This window comes from Paroedura picta, chromosome 15 (genome assembly GCF_049243985.1).
Source record: "Paroedura picta isolate Pp20150507F chromosome 15, Ppicta_v3.0, whole genome shotgun sequence".
NCBI lineage: Eukaryota > Metazoa > Chordata > Lepidosauria > Squamata > Gekkonidae > Paroedura > Paroedura picta.
The window spans coordinates 29,750,039-29,769,651 of NC_135383.1; the positions used below are offsets into that span (position 1 = coordinate 29,750,039).

Below are 19,613 nucleotides of genomic sequence, written 5' to 3' on the forward strand. Positions count from 1 at the left end.
GACGGGGTGAATGTTCGTGCTTATGCGCTAAAAATAAACAAAGTGGGCGGAGCTTGAGCGGCGCCTTTCCATCCCCTCGGGGAGAGTGGGCAGCGCATGCGCAGGCGCCCGCTGGCGTGACGGAGGCGCTGTGGCCCGCGGCTCTCGCGGGGGGGCCCGGCGAACTCCCTTCCTCGGGGGCCGCCCGCGGAGCTCTCCCCTGAAGCGCCGCCCTTCCTCCGGGAAGAAATCCCAGCGCCCCAACCGCGACTCCCGATCCCGTGAGGCCCCGTCAGCGGAGCCGAAGCGAGCCGGGCGCCTCGTCCGAGGGGATGCCGGCCCGGGAGCCTCTCCGCGCCAACTGGGGGGGGGGGAGTCCCTGGAAGGACCTCCAGACAAGCGAGAATGCGGCCCAGAGGGGTCGAAAGACGACATGTTCGGCCCTCGGACGCTCCCTAATCAAGACCTGCCTGTAGATGCCTCCGGACCACAGGAACAAGGGCTATTCCCCCACGCCCCAAAAGCTCAGGAGGCCTTTCACGGGCTGACCCTGACTCTGGACCCCGTAGAATCATAGAGTTGGAAGGGACCTCCTGGGTCATCTAGTCCAGCCCCCTGCACTGTGCAGGACACTCACATCCCAATCGTTCATCTACTATCGTTCATCTACTGTCACCTGCCACCCCCTTGAGCCTTCACAGAATCAGCCTCTCTGTCACATGGCTTTCCAGCCTCTGTTTAGAAATCTCCGAGGATGGAGAACCCACCACCTCCCGAGGAAGCCTGTTCCACTGAGGAACCAGTCAGGAACTTCTTCCGGGTGTCTAGACGGAATTTCTTTTGAATTAATTTCATCCCATTGGTTCTGGTCTGTCCCTCTGGGGCAACAAATCTGCTCCATCCTCTATACCAGCGGACCGCAACCTTTTTAAGGTTGTGGCCCATTGCTAAGGGGTGGGGGGAGAGAGCGACCCAGGGCCTCGCGCAAAATTGCATGCTTGTTGTGCCAGGTTCTTATTGGGGTGCAGTTGTTAAGAGTTAAAAGTTTTAATCTGTTCTTCCCAGTGTTGTTACTGTTGTTGTTCCTGTTGTGGCTTGCCCACCTTGGGTACTGTGGTTCCCTGGGTGAATGGCCCGCCACTCTGTTCTGGTCTGCTGCTTTTGTTCTTTCCTGTTGTTGTGGCCTGTTTCGTTCTGACAGAGCTCTCTCAGGGTGTCTGGCATGAGGAAAGGAAGGGAATGCGATTGTAAGCTGCTTTGAGACTTTGGGTAGTGAAAAGTGGGGACATACTAAAACTAGGGACAGCGACTGGCCAAAGTGTGGGGTAGAAAAACCAGGAGCTAGTCTTCCTCTTGACTTTTCTGTATTTGTTGGGGGGGGAGGCGGGATGGCAGAGCCTGTGAAGATGTTTGGTGGGCCTCCAGTTCCTCCCTGGAGGCTGGTATCCCTAGACCACTAGTCCCTAGACCAGGGGTAGTCATACTGCGGCCCTCCAGATGTCCATGGACTACAATTCCCAGGAGCCCCTGCCAGCATTCGCTGGCAGGGGCTCCTGGGAATTGTAGTTCATGGACATCTGGAGGGCCGCAGTTTGACTACCCCTGCCCTAGACCCTGGTCCCTTGACCAGTGGGTCTCCAGTTTTCACCTGGAGGCTGACACCCATGCATTGGGCAGCCAACCACAGCTGTCCTCTGTAGCTCTGGCATGCAGTGTCCCTTTGCCCCAGGGGAGGTGATGGGAATGGGAACTGCCTTCTGCATGAAGATGTGCAGCATCTCTTTATTTATTCCTATCATCTCCTGCCTGGAGGTTAGCATCTGCATGCTAGACCTGAAAGTGAGAGAGAGTCCCTCCCTGCTTTGAAATTTGGTGTTTTCTCATCATAGGTACAATTGAAAGGATGTAGATAACCTCCTTGGGAGCCCCTAAAATTGGACCCTCTGGTCCAATCTTTTTGAAACTTGGAGGGGGAATCAGAGAAGGGCCTACCGGAGCTACCCTGAAAGTTTGGAGCATGTAACTCAAACCCCCACCACAGGCCATGGGAAAGGTGGAAACCAGAAAATCCCCATTATAGTCAACTAGTAATTAAGCCCGCTGTAAAAAGAATACAGCGGGCACTAGCTGTTCCCAGACGCCCCGGCAGCGCTGCCCGGGCAGCTGGGCATTCTCCCCCCCCCCTCGGACTAAAGCCGTTCCCAGGCGCCCAGGCAGCGCAGTCGCCGGCTCAAAGAGGCTTTCTCCTCTCCCCGACAGGCTAAAGGCTGGGAACGTCTCTCTTCCTCCCCGGCCCCCAGGTCCCGGCTTTGGGATGGTGAAAGGAGCAGGCCCGCCGCATCTCCAACGTGGTGGGCCTGCTCCTTTCACCGTGCGGAAGCCTTTTGCCCACCCTCCACCCCGATACCCCGGCTTCACCGCTGGGCGGCGAAGGCTCTTCCCCTGACCCCCTCACCTCTCGGACTGACAGGAGCAGGGTCTTTGATCCGGCGGCCCTGCTCCTTTCCCAGCAGTGAAGGCTCTTTCCCCGGCCCCCTCACCTCCCAGACTGACACTCAGAGGGGCCAATCAGGAGTCCCTCCATGAGTTTTTATCCCGGCTCTCCCCGGCCCTTTCTCCTCCCACATTGCCCTTAGCTCCCAGGGAGCAGTTTACAGATGATGACATTGACTGTAATGGCCACCAAAGTGCTTCAAAAGCGTCCAAAGCTTCAGAGATCTCTGAGGTGGTCTGAAGCGGCTTCATCCAAAGCTGCCTGAATATCTTGCTTAGCGCACATGCCTAGTTGAGACCATGGCAGCCTGAAGTCCAGTGGTGCCTCCCTCTCCCCCTTTTCCCTCCCTTTTCCTCCCCTTCAGATTTCCATGCTGTTCCCACCGATGAGTGGCCAACCTGGCAGTGTAGAGAGATGGGTAGGCAGAGTGAGTGGAGGGTAAATGTTAGTATTGTTGTTGTTTTAGGATAGTTTTATTGATATTTGATGATGATTTTTAATTGATGCTTTATATGCCATGGGGAGGGGCAGTATACACCGCCTCATCTCAACCAGAGGTCTTTTTAATGTTCTTATTAGCCATGATAGGAATGGAGCCCTTATGAACAGAGGCAGTGTACCTCGGAATGTCAGTTGTTGGGGAGAGAGTTCCTGTCGGACTGGGCCAGGAGGGCTCCCGGTAACCTCTGGGTTGTCTTTTAGCAAGAGTCAGCCACTGCCTGCCAGCTAAAGGGCTTAACTGTTTGTTTACGCTTGTTGCTAGTGGGAACAGGCAGGGTAGGTCATGTGGTCTGTTTATAGATACGCAAAATGTTTGCCAAGTCTGCAAGAGTAACAGGAAAAGAAGGATTCTCCTTCCTCCCTTTGTTTGAGAAGATTTCTTGAATCTTCACTTTGTAACAGCTGAGGTGACCAAGCTCGTAGGAAGCCATGTATTTTTCGTGTTTTATCTTCCAGTTTCTCCTACCCTGTTAGCTAGTAAAATAGTCTTTTTATATACATTGATGATGATGATACTGCCTTGTCTGGTCTGATCATTTTTTTATTTGCTCTGTGTAGCGGGATCCCAACCATGCCCCCTGACTCCACCCCTTATCACAATTTTAGAGACTGAGAGGAAACTGTAGCCTAGACTCAGGTTTCTATCAACAGGCAATGACTACCACACAACAATTAGCAGAGAGGGGTTATTCACATAGGATCCTGAAGCATGCCTTTTACAAGGCACATAATACAGAAAGGACTTTATTATTAATTCCCAAACAGAAACATCATAATCAAGATAGCATGACTGTCACACTAACTTTTAATAGAACATACAACCAAGTTGAAATATGCTTCAAAAGCACTGGCATCTTCTCTCAACCATTCCCAGGTGCAGTTCCATTCCTCTCTTTTCTTACAAGCCCTCCAGAAACTGCAAGGACAGGCTCATTAGGAGCAAGATTAAAGAAATACCCAGAGATCACACTGTAGATGGCAGTAGCAGGCCTCTTGGATTTTTTCCAAATTTAAAATGTGCGGCCTGTAAATATTCTTCAGATCCAAGATGGCATCTGCCTAGCAGCTCCTAGAGGAGCTCCTGTTTTATCTTTGGTATTATCTCCCGCTGGCCTTGGTTCAAAATCTTATCCAGAGTAAAGAAAAGAATAAGGACTAGTCCCACCAATGAGACAGGGCTTTCTAAATCTTGTAAGGTGGAGAAACATGAGGATTAACGCCTTTGTTGCTGCTGCAGAACTGATCCAAGATGTGAGTCAAAAAGTTGCAACAAGAGACTCAGCCTAAATTACCTGACATGGAAGATAAGGAGAAACTATAAAAAATACCACCCCCAGCCTCCAAATCTTAATACATCCCAATGACAATCAATTGACCAGCATAGGATTAGTTTTCTAACTTGGAACATTGCAGGGCGGAATGTATCTATTAGGGATCCATGTTTTAATAACTTTCTAATTATGATGTCATACTGGTTCAGGGAACATGGTCTGTAGAAGACCTGGTTATAAATGGATTTTAGTCACTTTGTTGCAGCAGAACCAGAGAAAAGACATGGGAGAGCAAAAGAAGGCCTTGGAATTTTAACATCCACCAAGCTTATTGATGAACTGAAATCCCTTTCACCCCTTTAAATTAAATTTAAAAGCCACAGTCTCTTGATAATAAATGTCTATGTTTCCCTTTGAAACAGAAATTTCTGATTAAAGCTCTGTGTATATTAGAAATGTATATTGCTGACATTATCCTGTCAAACTCAGATGCATCTATAATCTTGGGAGGGGATTTTAATGCCACATTGAGCTCAGATGACTATACGCTTTATAAGCAAATAAATGTTTGCCTCCGTCACATGAAGCCACTGGAACTCTTCTCACTTGATGCTCCAAACTTTTCAGGTTTCTGCTTAGCTCAAATGGCCTATAGGCTAAATCTCCATATACTAAATGGTGCCGAAGAGGGAGACCATCCTGTTGAATTTACCTATTTACCCGGGGCTAGAACCTCTTGTGGCGCAGAGTGGAAAGGCAGTAGACATGCAGTCTGAAAGCTCTGCCCATGAGGCTGGGAGTTCAATCCCAGCAGCCGGCTCAAGGTTGACTCAGCCTTCCATCCTTCCGAGGTCGGTAAAATGAGTACCCAGCTTGCTGGGGGGTAAACAGTAATGACTGGGGAAAGCACTGGCAAACCACCCCGTATTGAATCTGCCATGAAAACACTAGAGGGCGTTACCCCAAGGGTCAGGCATGACTCGGTGCTTGCACAGGGGATACCTTTACCTTTCGAATGAGCACCGTCGACTACATTATTGTATCTAGGGATCTTTTTTCATATGTTAGGACCTTAAAATTTATTCCTAAATTTGTCATTGACCATTTTCCAGTCATGCTTAATTTACTCAAAGGTTGCATATTGAGGACTGTTATCAACCCTATTATCAGAAGTATTTTGGAACTTTTAATCAATTTTATATCGTGTTTTAATGTTTTATATTTTGTACTGGTCGTTGACTAAAATAAATGTATCTGCCTATTTGTCCGGAAGGGGCCCTGCTTCACTGCTTGGGAGAGTTCCTTGGCCTTTTTTGGCACAGTTAGGTCCAGAGGATGATATAGAAGCTTACCTTGATGTTTTCGAATGGACAGCCAAAGCTGCACAATGGCCACGCACACAATGGTCATACATCATAGGGCCATACTTGACAGGAGAAGCCCAAGCCGCCTTAAAAGATCTGTTGAAGGAGGTTTTAAAAAGAGCTGTGATGGACCGGTTCGAAATTACGCCTCAGACGTACCGACAAAAGTTCTGAGCTGTTACCTTCACAGCAGGAGCCTGACCGAGAATCATCGCAAATAAATTATGGGATGCAGCCAAGAGATGGCTTTTACCCAACACAGAAAGAGAAAAACAATTAATGGAAAAGGTAGTATTGGAGCAGCTGTTCCAGATTTTACCAGAACGTATAAGGCATTGGGTAGCCTGCCAGAAACCCAGCACCCTAGCTCAAGCCACAGAACTATTGGAAGCCGTCATGGCCGCAGAACCCTGGGAAACCGGGAAAGAAAGCTTCAGGGTAGGGTCATCAGCAGCACAGCAGAAAGGATCAGCCAGCAGCTCAACCAGCAACCCCACAGTACTGCCAAACACAGGCAGGGCTCGGGTTCTGTTGTACCCCTCCCCAAGGCCACTATGGGCAGCAAAAGGGAAGGTAGAACAAAAACCTAGTCAAGTATGCCTGCGGGTACTCCCGGAGAGCCCAAAATAGAAGGCCGGGCCAGAGAGATTGGGGGTAAGGGGCCCTGTTTTATTTGTGGGCAGTGGGGCCACTTTAAATGAGAGTGCCAACTCATAGAGTGTGACATGGGGTGGGATATAGCGATGCAGGGTAATGTGGGAACTAACCCCCGTAAGCCATGATTGATACCTGTGATGGTAGAAGGAGAAGCCCAATGGGCCTTAGTGGATAGTGGTAGCTCTATGTCTATGGCTAGAGGGGATCAGTTACCAAGGAACCTGCCAATCTGTAGGTGGATAGCTATAACGTGCTGTCATGGGCATCTGAAACGATTCCCGGTGGCAAGAGTACTTCAGGGGAAAGTGGGACTTAGAAGTATCTAGAGTACCCCATTTCCCATATGCTATGCTGATAGGGAGAGACGTCCCATTTTTTCAGGAGGCGTTAAGGTGGGTAGCAACAGGAGGGCAGGAAGTAAATTGTCCGGCAGAGGATGAAGAGGGCCCAATAACCAACCCCAGCGAAAAACTACAGGATAATTTACAAAATGATCCAGAAATACTGCATCTACAAGACCAGGATGACTCACTAAAGGATTTAAGCGAGTGGGTGGCTTGTCTATGAAGGCGAGGTAAGAGTTATTAGACAGAGCAACCGATGGCCACAGGTAATTAGAGAAGGGGGCCTCTGGTTTCGGTGCCAGAAAGACAAGCGAGCCATCATGAAACAGTTGTTGGTACCCCAGGAGTATAGGAGGGAGGTGCTGGAAACGGCACATGAGAACCATGAGAAATGCTGTCCCTCGTGGTTATAGAACCCTCCTGGAGTAGATGGAGGAGCCCAATTGTAATGGTTCCCAAACCAGACGGGTCAGTATGGTTTTGTGTAGACTTTCGGGCTGTGAATTAAAAGGCAAAGTTTGACCCATACCCCATGCCCCGAGCGGTCCACTTGGTAAACCAGTTGGGACAAGCCCAAGTTATTTCCACTTTAGATCTAACGAAAGGATATTGGCAAGTTCCCCTATGAGAAGAGGATAGAGAGAAAACAGTGTTTGCAACACCTAGGGGGTTGTACCAATTCAGAGTGATGCCTTTTGGCTTCAATGGGGCAGCCGCCACTTTTCATCGGTTAGTGGACACGGCGTTACGAGAGTGTGCAACCTTTGCTTTTGCCTACGTAGACGATATTAATATTTGTAGCCCTGACTGGGATACGGACCTCCAACACCTTGCAAAAGTGTTAGCAGCATTGAAGTTGGTTGGATTGGTAGTAAACCCCAAGAAGAGCAAGTTGGGATTCAAACATCTCAAGTACCTGGGATTTATTGTAGGCGATGGTCAATTAAGACCCATGCCTGAGAAAGTAGTGCATCTCGAGACCTACATAAAGCCTAAAACGAAATGACAAATGAGGCAATTTTTGGGATTTGTGGCGTATTACCAAAGCTTTGTAACCCTATTCGCCAAAAGAGCCATGCCTCTTAAGGATACGCTGGCCAAAACTCAACCCAACGTCATACACTGGACTCCCGAATGAGAATGGGCATTCGCCCACCTTTGAGCATGTCTATCCCGAGGGGCAATCTTACAAAACCCAGATTTCAATAAACCATTTATTATGCAAACAGATGCTTCACGCTCTGGAATAGGAGCTGTGCTGGCTCAAGAGATTGAAGGAGTCGAGTGGCCTATCTGGTTCCTACGTCGTAAATTCATCCCGGCAGAGGCTCAATACTCTACAGTAGAACAGGAAGCCCTGGCAATCTTCTGGGCAGTAGGAGCACTGAAGTTTTATTTGATAGACAATCCCTTTGTGCTAGTGACTGATCATGAACCTCTGAAATGGATGGACAAGGCCAAAGAAAATAATGCGAGGATAATGAAGTGGTATATGTCTCTTTCTCCTTTCTCGTTTCAGGTAGTACATAGACCAGGACGAAAAGGGCCCAATGCAGACTTCCTCTCACATCTGTTTGAACCTGCGACCGCCCATACAAACTTTCTGAGTGGGGGAATGTGTCCAGGTGGGGTCAAGGGAGCCAGGACGGAGGGCCCCCGAGCTTCTAGCTGTCTAGCCGCCAAACAGCGAGCAGCTGAGACGGGAGCAGCCGAGGAGAAAAGACGAGGCTGAACGGTCAGAAGAGGAGGAAGGGAATGTCACTGCAAACAAAGAGAAGAGCCCCAAGGAAGACAGAAGCAAAGACCCACCCGGACTTGGGGAAGGTCGGGGGGAGGGAGAACTTGAACTAGGACAGGAGACGGTAGGAAGAGAAAAGCCTCAGACCAAGTCAACGAGACCGGGGGGGGGGGGGAGGAACCACGGAATAGGGGATACTTACCAGCGTGCAGCCCAGCATCCACAGTAATTAGACAAAATATCTCAGCCAGCCCATGAGAGGGAAGAGGGTCCAGGGAAACACAAGGGCAGAGCCCTAGGACCTGCCCTCCCAGGGAAGGGCCAGACCAAGAGAGCGACGCCCGATGTACCTGCAAGAGAGAGACACCTGAGGATCCAAGAAGAGGCCAGTGAGCCCTGGAAGAGGGAAACAGGAAATAGGGGCAGGCATGGGAGTTAAATAAGCAGGGGAGTGGCCACAGGGGAAGATAAAAAGGGAAGAACAGGAAGGGTCGGTGTGTGTTGGTGAAGGAACACTTTGTATGACTCGGTGAGGGCAATAAACGGAGGTTTGAGCAGCAGTCAGCCTACAAGTGTCTTTCTTGTCAGGCCACGAGAAAGTGACTTAGGATCTACACACTGAAGTCTCTTGAGCCAGCAGACCTTAATTCTGAAATAGATAATAAAATAGATAATAAAAGACAATAAGAATTCAGGTTTCTAGCTCTCTGGTGGCCTAAGTTTGGCTCGAATTTTCCTTGCGGCTAATGCAAATAGTGAAACATTATAATTAATTAGGGGGTTGGTATCTGATAATAAAAAGACTATTGTGTCCAAATTCATAGGGAAGTTCTGGCCACTCAAACATCTCTCAATATATTTGGTTCTTGGCTCCAAGTATAGTGGGCAATCCAAAACATAATGATAAAGGTCTTCAACAGAAGGTTCTCCACAAATATATAGGCGAAAGGCGAAAGGTACACCAGAAAAATGGCCTGAGAGTAGGGCTGATGGCATAACTTGAAAGCGTAAATGAGCAAACGCCATTTGAAGTTTTTGTACAGAAGTGGTTACTAAATAGTCTGATCTGAGATGGACTGTTTTGAATAGTTTAAACAAAGGAGAAAAGTTAGATTTTATTACTGTTTGTCTATCCAGTATGGCATCAGTATTAAAGATCCAGTCTCTCAGATTAGACCCATCAACTTGTGCTCTTAATAAATCATCTGGGATGGAATACCGTGATTGTATTTCATCATAACTGGCAAGTCGGAAAGGATCAGTATTCAAGGTTAGTTCAAAACATTGCTTGAATATTGAATTGGTAGTGTTTTTCCTATGTTTTGCCCAAAATTTTAACAAAGCTAAGTGGACTCGAGCCCTGATCGATGGAAGCCCTAACTCTGCACGCATATGTGCGGCAGGAGTTCCTTTAGGTAAGGCCAAAATACGTCTAAGGAAGTGATTCTGAATCACTTCCAAACTAGAAATCAGATGATCCCTCCATCCCCAGACTTCGATACCATAAAGGAGATGGGGTAAGGCCTTGGCTACAAATAGTTTTATTGCTGGATCAATAAGAAATCCTCCCTTAGATGCATAGAATCTTAGTATGGCTCCAATTATTTTAAAGAGTGGAGGCCTTAAGGCTAAATGGTTGTTCCAACTCAGTGTCTCAGTGAAGGTCACTCCCAGGTATTTGAATGAGCTGCTTTGTTCAATGGGAATATTATGGATGTTCCATTTAAATTTCTTTGGCCTTCTCCTAAAGACCATGACTTTGGTCTTGTTGTAATTTATATTAAGAGCCTCCTCATTACAGTAATCTCCTAGTTTGACCAACAACCTCTTTAATCCAATACAGGTGCATGAAATTAAAACTATATCATCCACATATAATAAGATTGATACTTTTTGCTGCCCAAAGGAGGGAGGAGTAAACTCTGGTCCAGTTAACCTCAAAACAATATCATTCACATAAAGATTAAACAGCATGGGGGCCAGGACACAACCCTGTTTAACTCCTCTCTGAATTGGAATTGGGTCAGTCACTGAGCCAGAAATACCAACTCTGACATTTGCATGTATGTCCATGTGTAGTGCTTGTAGGAGGAATAACAGGCGTTTATCAATGTTTGTTTGGGCTAGTTTTTCCCAAAGGCGGGCTCTATTGATCGTATCAAATGCTGTGGCCAAGTCCACAAAAGTTACAAAAAGGGTTTTGGTGGGGCCATTAATGCTTAAAGTGGCAAGTTGAAAAAGACTCTGACAGTGTTCAATAGTGCTTTGTCCTTTTCTAAACCCTGCTTGATTGGGGTGAATAACACAGTTAGATGATTCCCAATCCTCTAATTTATGCAACAGATGTTTACTATAGAGTTTAGCAGTTATATTCAGCAAGCTTATAGGGCGATAGTTCTTTGGGTCTGTTTTGTGAATAGGAATCACAATGCTCATTTTCCAATCGGGTGGAACAATGCCTGAATCATTTATTTGAGTAAATATTTTGGCTAATACTGGAGCCCACCAGTCCGGAAAGGATTTATACAAGTCTGGGGGAATCATGTCCTCCCCTGGAGATTTTCCTCCTGTTAATGATAGAATAAGTTTTTTGATTTCCAATTCAGTTACTTGGGGCCAAGCTGGTAAAATTTGGGGGATTTGTGCTTGAGGGCCATCATTCAAGGAATTGGAATGAGAACTACTAAAGATGTTTCTAAAATATACATACCAATCCTTACCAGAAATTTGGGCATCTAATTGTAAATGAAGCCTACCAAAACCAGAAAAAATGAGTTGGCAAAATCGTGTCTCATTCTTCTCTGTAACAGTCTTACTTAATTCTTGCCATAATTGTTTTGAATGATCCAGTTTCTTTTGTAAATACAAAAATACAAGATTTTTGTATTTACATCTGAGTGAATTAAGAGCAGGAACTGAGATATTAGTATTTGAGTGGCAAAACTTTCTGGTGTAGGATACAAGTTCCTTCCTGGCCATCTTACATTCAGCATCAAACCAACCTTTATTAAGATATGTTAAGTTATTTAAAGGTTTGTCATTGGAAAAAAAAGGCTTGAGAAAATAAACTATGTCCATGAAGTACTTAGAAGAGTCGCTATCCGATTGAATTAAAGCACAACGCCTCGCCCATATATCCCCCTCTATCAGAGCATAATGTTGCATGAAGCTGTTCTGACCACTTGATTCTTCTAGGTCCAAGGAAACAGCCTTCTGCTATATTAGAGGTAGAATTCAAATAAATTCTGGGCTGGAAATTTAAAAGAAGTCTCAATGGGCAGTGGTCACTTTCAACTCTATTGATAATATCAAATAACCCAACATGACTCAAGAGTGAGGGGGGGACAGCTATATAGTCTATAGTACTAGCACCACAAGAAGATAAAAACATAAAAGAACCACCTGACACATCATATTTTGTTCTATGTAGAATACATAAGTTAAAATCATAAGTCAATTCAAGCAGTTTTAACCCTGGTCTATTAATAACTAAGTCCTTTGAAGCTTGGTCTAAGATACAAGCAGCAGTTGCAATCTGGTTTTATGCCTTAACAAGGAGTTAGATAGGCCAGGGCCAATTCTGGCATTAAAATCTCCACAAAGTACTAAATTGGCATTGGGAAACTGAGAAGTTAAACGTTCCAAGGTGTCTATTAATAGATTCCAACCGTTTTCACCATTTAGGGAAGCCGGTAATTTAGGTGGAATATAGATGTTAAAAAATTGGATGGGTCTTATTTTCCTCCCCTGCAAAAGTAAGGCCTGGAAATAATGAGAGGATTTAGTGTCTAAAACTTGGATATTGATTTGCAAGTCAACATTAATACAAATCGCCAAGCCACCACGACCACGACCTTTGGAATTTACTTTGATAGCTGAGACTGTGTATAATCGAAAACCTTGAAGGTTACTGAGACCAGACTCTTGCACCCAAGTCTCCTGTAAACATAGAATCTCAAATTTACCCAGAAATAATAGAAATTCTGAGTCACACCACTCAGAAATTCTGAGTTACACCACCCACCTAAATTCCAAGATAAGACATTTAATTGTCAATCTGTTTTTCAATCTTTTCCAAGGAGCCCTCATAGTCCATATAAATACAGCCATTTTTAGTAGAGTTTGAGGATTCATGATTTTGTACTTTTAAAAAGGTAAAGGTATCCCCAGTGCAAGCATCAAGTCATGTCTGACCCTTGGGGTGACGCCCTCTAGCATTTTCATGGCAGACTCAATACAGGGTAGTTTGCCAGTGCCTTCCCCAGTCATTACCGTTTATCCCCCAGCAAGCTGGGTACTCATTTTACTGACCTCGGAAGGATGGAAGGCTGAGTCAACCTTGAGCCGGCTGCTGGGATTGAACTCCCAGCCTCATGGGCAAAGCTTTCAGATGGCTGCCTTACCACTCTGTGCAACAAGAGGCTCTTGTGGCTCTTTGTACTTTTACTATAAGGCTTTTTCCTACTGAGCTGTCCTTTGTTGTTGTTGTCTACCTGTTTGTCAGACTCTTGCTGATCAGTTGTTCTTCCTAACTCTTGAGTTTTGATGCTGTCTGAAGAAGAGAAATTGGAGGGCTCAAGGTCCTGGATAGAAACAAATGTGGAATTGTCAAATAGGGATAGAGTTTGAATATGACTCTGTGTTGCTGATGCTTTTGTGGATCCCAATAGTCTGCATCTTAACAGACCCAGCCTGTCTGTAATGTTCTTTTGATCCTGTAGTGGTAAAGCTGAGAAAGAGGTTAACAAGTCTTTTTCAACTGAGTTTGCAAGAGTAGGACACTTAGAAATGTGAGTGTTTACTGGGGATTCACACAGCTCTATCAAATCAGGATGAGAGGTATTAACGAAAGTATTCTTGTCTGTGGAGTTATCAGCTGGCAGAGCTTTTGATTGTTGGAATTTTGAGACCAAAGAAGTTTGTATCATATTTGTAAAGGCACGTACTGGAAAAATTCCTCTAGAATTAAGGAAGGGCTTCTGCCTTAGGAGTAATGATGGAATTTTAGAACTAGCAAACGAGAGTAGAACTCTGTGTGTTTGATTGGGCTGATTGAGTAGTTCTATAGAATTCAGGTCAATAAATCCAATTTGGTTTCCAAAAAGGGCTTTAAGATGCCGTTTAGCCAAGTTTTTAGTTCCCCAGAAAGGTAGATGCCCATTATACTGACCTATAGTCAGGCCAACTGTATGAGGCTGGAGTACTACACGATAGAATTGTCCTGATTCTTGGTTTGATGTAAAGATGTATGTTCATATAGCTCCTCCTTGTCCTTTTTGGCTACATTTCTAGTTAAAGGTATAGTTACTTCCTGTATGAGATGATCGAGCTTATTTGTTATTAACTTCAAGCTGTTGTAAATAGATTGTACAGTTCTGGCTGTCAGCTGGCATAACTCTTTGATATCACTTTTGTTCTCTTCAGGTCCCTCGATGCCTCTAATCTTCTCCATTTCTTTCTCCTCAAGTGTTAGAGATACTGGTTCCTCACAGGAGTTCTTTAAAACACCCTCCTCTAGAGGAGTGCAGCCCAATGAAGTCAGGGAGGTAAACTGATTAGAGGTGGGAATGTTGTATTTTAGTATATTATCTGGAGCAAAGTAATCTTCTATCTTTTTTTGCTTGCAAGCAGGAGTAGTCAAATCTTCCATTCCTTCTGTTCCCTCTAAATCCTGGATCCTCCTTTTTTGCCCCATCTTTTGTAAGCTTATTAATTAATCAGGTAATTAACACGGCTCAGTGGTATACAGTAAACAATCCACAAGACCAGGATAAACTTTCAATCTTTTCCAATAAAGTTTAAAAGATCAGAAATTAGTACCAGTAATCCTTCTCAGTGTGCTTACCCGAGTTGCACATTTAGCAGATAAGAGAATTCAGTTGTAGACAGTCCGCTTTAAAAGTCCTCCTTAATCAGCAGAGATAACCGTTCCAAGGACATGTGAGAAGGAATTCCAGTTGTTATTAATAAATAAAAGAACTTAAAACAACTTAAAACAACTTAATTAGCTGTTGAGAGATTAAAAGAGGAGGTTTAAGACTCCCAGCTCTCAGCATCAGATCCTCGCCACCGCCAGGATTTGTAAGTTAAGGGAATATCCCAGAAGCGGGGAGAACATACACTGTTGTTGAAGGAGCCCAGAATCTGGGTATCCTGATCTTCTAGACTCTGTGATATTAGCTTTAGTATCGTCCTTTCATCTTGCATGCTAAGGGATGAGATGTCCAGGCCCATAATTTGAAGTTTTTTTGACATTTTGCCCAGACAGCTGAAAGAATAAGGGTCACTCAAAAGGTTAATTAACAAACTACCCGTTTGGGCATGGAAATGAATTTTTAACCAGTATTTAAAGGACTGAGACCAAGCCCAGGCTTCTAGACTCTGTTGGCCAAGTTCTGCTACAAGTGTATGATTGGCCACACAGTTTGGGACTCCTAGCAGATTTCTGAAAAAGAAAGATTGGATGTTCTCCAATTTATTGTTAAATGCGCCCATCCATATTGGGATTCCATAAAGAATCTGAGGAATTATTTTGGCATTGTAGATTTTAATGGCTGCTTGAAGGTCTTTGTTGCCTTTTTGATGATAAAACTTGGCTAAAATGGACAACTGGCCTTTTATTGGTATATGTATTTAGATGTTATATGTGTGTCAAATAAATATTTTTTTACAGTTTTTAAACATTTGAGCTCCTATAATAAACTGTATATATTTTTCTAAAATTGACTTTACCCCTAACCTTTTTGGTTCTTGCATTTCCTCCCCTTTACCTGAATGGCCTCGGGGAATCTGCCGCTTGCACTGTGTGTATATGTGGGGCTCTTAGGGGAGGTTTAGCAGAGTGAAGTCTTGGTGCTGTTTGTATCATGTACATCCACAATTAAAGTGCTGCAATGATTCCTTTGTCATGTTTTACAGATACTTTACACTGGCGATCAAGGTGAGATTGTGACACTAGCAAGCTGCACTAGTAAGTGATCTGCAAGTGGAATCCCCGCCCGTGCGGAGCCCTGCTGCCCAAGGAGGGACAAAGCCACTGAATTTCACAGGAGCGCAGCCTGCCTTCCGAGGGGGGGGGGTATCCACTAGCTGAATCACTGCCCGATTAGCACCCGGACCTCCAGGGATGGGACCGTCTGAGCGACTGAAAGCACTGTTGGAGAGCAGACTCAGTTGAGTGTGACCCACATGGACACTCAGGGCCACCAAGAGCCTTTTTATTTGAGCCAGCTGGCCAGATGGGAGGCATACATTCAAATGCTGAAGTTCCATTTCCTGGCCAACAACATCATGGAACAAGATGCCCAGCGTAACAAGTTCCTGGGTGATTTTGGGTTCGCCAAGTTTGAGATCACCCGAGACCTGATTGCACCCACCAGTCTTGAGACCATCACATTCACCAACCTGATATCCCGGCTAGATGCCTACCTAAGTCCGAAGCCCAGCATCATTGCCAGTGGCCATGCCTTCTACAAGTTTGTCCACAGGGAAGGTGAGACTGTCGCTGTGTTAATGGTTTCCTGCAGAAAGCCATGCAGTTCTGTAATTTCCACAACACTGAGAAACACTGCAGCCTCCGAGATGAGCACACAGAGCGCCGCCTCCTTGCCAAGAGAAACCCCCAACATCAAAATAGTCCTCAAGGAAGCCCTGTTGGCTGCAGCTACTGCCTGGGACACAAGGGAAATGTGTGGCCACAGCCCTCATGACCAGCACCGCTGGCAAGCAATGGCAGTTCACCATGGGGCCATCTCTTCCCCAGAGACCAGCAAGGACAATGAAGAGGTTGACCAAGTCCAGACCTTCCATGCTGTCAGTCTGTGGTACATGCCTTCACCAACCCTGCCAGCTGTGGAGGCCAACATGCATGCCACTCAAGCAAGTTCCGGGAAGCCGCCAGGCGTGCAGGAAGAAAGACACATTGTCAAGGTGTGCCACCCAATGGGAACTACTGGACACCTTGGCCCCTCAGGCAGCCCCAATATCTCTGCCTTGGACTGTAAAAAGAAGGGGGGAAACTGCCAGCTCCACTACCATCAGCAGCACGCAGGTCTTCACATAGCCGAAGATCAAGGTAGAGGTCATGAGCGAGTCATTCCTGTGAGAAATGGAGCTCAACACAGGGTTGTCGCTCTCAGTAATTTCAAGCACCATGCTCCAGTGCCTCTGCCCAAAAGGGGGTCTGCCACTACACTCCCTACTGATACTTGTAAAGGATTATCTGAGCACGGAGATCCCAGTACTGAGCATCAGAGACTTCCACGTCTCCTTCAAGATGTTCTCCAGACGCCTGTTGTTGGTTGTGGTCTCCTTGACCTTGAGTGGCTGAAGCCCCAGGGAATCCTGATCAAGGGCATCAGCAGACTCCAGACCACCCCCCTTTTGGATGTCTGCAAGGAATTTCCAGTAGTCTGTGATTGGTCACTGGGGTGCTACAATGGCCCACTGGTCTCCCTCACCCTCGACTCACAAGTCTCTCCAATTCGGCTCAAGGCCAGGTGTGTGCCCTTCACACTCAAACTGAAGACTCATGCAGAACTAGACAAGCTCATTGAGCATGGTGTCCTTGAGCCATTTCCAACATCTGTTGGGAAATGCCTATAGTCACACCACTGAAGGCAAACGGTGACATTAGGATCTGGGCAGACTATAAAAGCACTGTAAATAAGGTGCTCCAGCATTGCTTGTATCCAGTGCTGGTAATCAGCCGCCTGTTGACCTCCCTCACAGGGAGAAAGGTCTTTGCAAAGCTCAACCTTGCACAGGTACCAGCAGTTAACAATGGATGATGAGTCAGCCAAAGCACAGACAATTGTCACACAACTATTTGTGGTATTTTGATGATGTCTTGCATGCCGGGAGCACAGAGGAGGATCTTGCCACCTGCCTGTGAGAGGTCCTTGGCCATTTCCAAATCACCGGGCTCAAGGTGAAGCGTGAGAAATTACTCATCGGCGTTTTGTCCGTGAAATACCTGGGATTCTGGATTAATGCAGCTGGCATCCACCCAACTCCGGACAGGTCAAGGCAATCCAGCAGGCTCCAGCGCCACAGTCCAAGCACGATCTTCAGGCTATCCTTTGGCTGGTAAACTTTTACCATGCCTTCCTTCCCAACAAGACCACAACTGCAGAGCCACTTCACCGGTTAGTGGACAAAAAGACGCTATGGGTATGGGGGCCTGCACAGAAGTCCACCTTCTCCATCATCAAGCACTTCTTGACATCTAAAAGCGTCTGGCTCATTTTGTCCTCACCTGCAACGCCTCGCAGCACAGCATCAGGGCCTTCCTCAGCTACAGCCCATGAGGCTTTGGCCGCATTCTATTCAAGGACATTCTATTCAGGGAGAGAAAAGCAGCATATAAGAAACAACCATCTTCTTCTGCCTGGAGCACCGCCCAGGAAAGTCCATTGGTCACACCAATGCCCTCAGCCAACCTTTGCGAAGATCCCACTCTTGCTGCAAGCCACCCCTTTGCTCCATGGACATTGCAACACATTCTGCAAAGGACTGTCTCCTCACCCGTGTCCTCAGCTGGGGATGGAGGGGATGGCTGAGTGGAAAGCAAGATTTGGATTTTACCCCTTCCATAGCCTGACGGATGGAGTTCTCGGCTTACAAGGGCTGCTTGTTGTGGGTCCACCAATTTCCTCTCAAACTACTCTGGCCGATCCTGTAAGCACTGATGTACATGTAGGCACTGGCCTGTACTATGGCCGAATATAAGACATACCCACATAACATAAGCCGTAGCAGGATTTCTAAGCGTTTGCACAGTACAAGCCATACCCCGAATATAAGACATACCCATAACATAAGCCGTAGCAGGATCTCCAAGTGTTTGCATAATATACGCCACAGAAGTAAAGCTGTGGCTGCCGTTTTGCTCAGCACTGTGGGTCTCTCTCCCCCAGCACCAACCAGCAGCAGTCTTTGGTAGGGTTGCGGCCAGAACAGCATGGAGAGGGGCGGACCTTGCACCAGCGCGCTAGCCAGCACCCACATGCGGGCACAGAGCCACCAGCATCAACATCCCGCCCCTCCACGCCAAGGCACTGCTCGCCCCAGTCTCTCTCACCCCCCACAAACACCAGTAAAGCTGCTGCTCCCCAGCACTGAGCAGCAACGGTCTGTGGGTCTCTCTCACCCCACACAAACACCTTGGTTGATGGCATCGACTTCTCTAAATAGCAATAGGACACCCCCTGAAAATAAGCCACAGTGTTGTCTTCTTGAGGAAAAATAAATATAAGACAGTGTCTCATTTTCAGGGAAATACGGTAGTTAGCTGGTTATGCTCCTTTCTCCATATCTGGACCCAGAGGGCAGCTGTGGGGGCACAGTTTACTTCAGCAGAGTTCAAGGTATTCCTGGAGGAGAGGCTAATCCGCCAGGTCACCTCAGAGAGAGAGAGATACAGAAGCCTATATTGGCATTATGAGCAATATATGTAAGAAGATACAAAATGATATAATTAAAATCAGAGTTTCTCAGTTTCATTAAAAACAAATAATTGATTGTAAAAACGTTACTTAAAACACTGCAATACGGGAGGATCATGCAGGGTCTGAGCCGTCGAGCAATCTATTTACAGTTGCAATTTCATCTAAATGGGATTGAAAGGTGGACAAAATGTCAGATATCAAAAAGCGGTAAGAAGAGAATTTGGGGCAAATCAAAATAATGTGAAGAAGGAGATCAGGGACCTCGCAGCCCTGAAAACATAATGTCTCTGCTAATGGAATACACTTACATCGGGCCAGCATGAAAGCTTTCCTGCCAAAGTAAGATTCCATAGTGGTGAGGTAGGGGGGAGAGCTTTGTATAATGGAATAATGGTCCTTGAACAAGATGGAGAAGAATATGAAAGTAAGGTTTGATATTAATGTCCTCAAGTCTCCTTTCTGTGTACTTATATATACATCAACTCAGCACCTTTCCACCCTTCTACGAACGGGTAAGCAGAGCACACGGTCCACGTGAGCAAGGATGTTCTTGCCTCATTCAGAGAGACTGGCAACAGTGGCTCTTCTGGCTCCTGGCATGCCAGCACATCACACCATCATCAGCCACCGTTAAGAGCCCTGCTAAGCTACTCATGGGCAGGAAGCTCTGTACCCTCTTGGACTGCTTGCCTTCCAATGCGATCCGGGATGCCAGCCAGAAATGGGGAGGATATGGGATGTTCCCCCAGTGTGACACGCTCCCCAACTGTATTGCTTATCATCAGGCACCTGTACTTATTGTTGTTGTGGATGGCTT

At 46.3% G+C, this 19,613-nt stretch overlaps 1 protein-coding gene across 3 annotated transcripts; it reads left to right on the top strand.

Moving 5' to 3' along the window:
• Positions 1-14: 14 nt before the first annotated feature.
• Positions 15-19,404, top strand: LOC143824499 (uncharacterized). 3 transcript variants are annotated; one of them, XR_013226786.1, is made up of 2 exons: positions 15-3,848; positions 5,519-8,908. XR_013226786.1 is itself a non-coding variant. In XM_077311870.1 (2 exons), exon 2 carries the CDS (start codon positions 15,537-15,539, stop codon positions 16,950-16,952), a length of 1,416 nt encoding a protein of 471 aa, XP_077167985.1. In that variant the 5' UTR covers positions 3,723-3,848; positions 15,267-15,536; the 3' UTR covers positions 16,953-19,404. The 3 variants fall into 3 exon arrangements, 1 of the variants encoding a protein (XP_077167985.1); XR_013226787.1 differs by having other exon boundaries at positions 8,130-8,908; XM_077311870.1 differs by lacking the exon at positions 5,519-8,908 and adding an exon at positions 15,267-19,404 and having other exon boundaries at positions 3,723-3,848.
• The last annotated feature ends 209 nt before the right edge of the window (positions 19,405-19,613 follow it).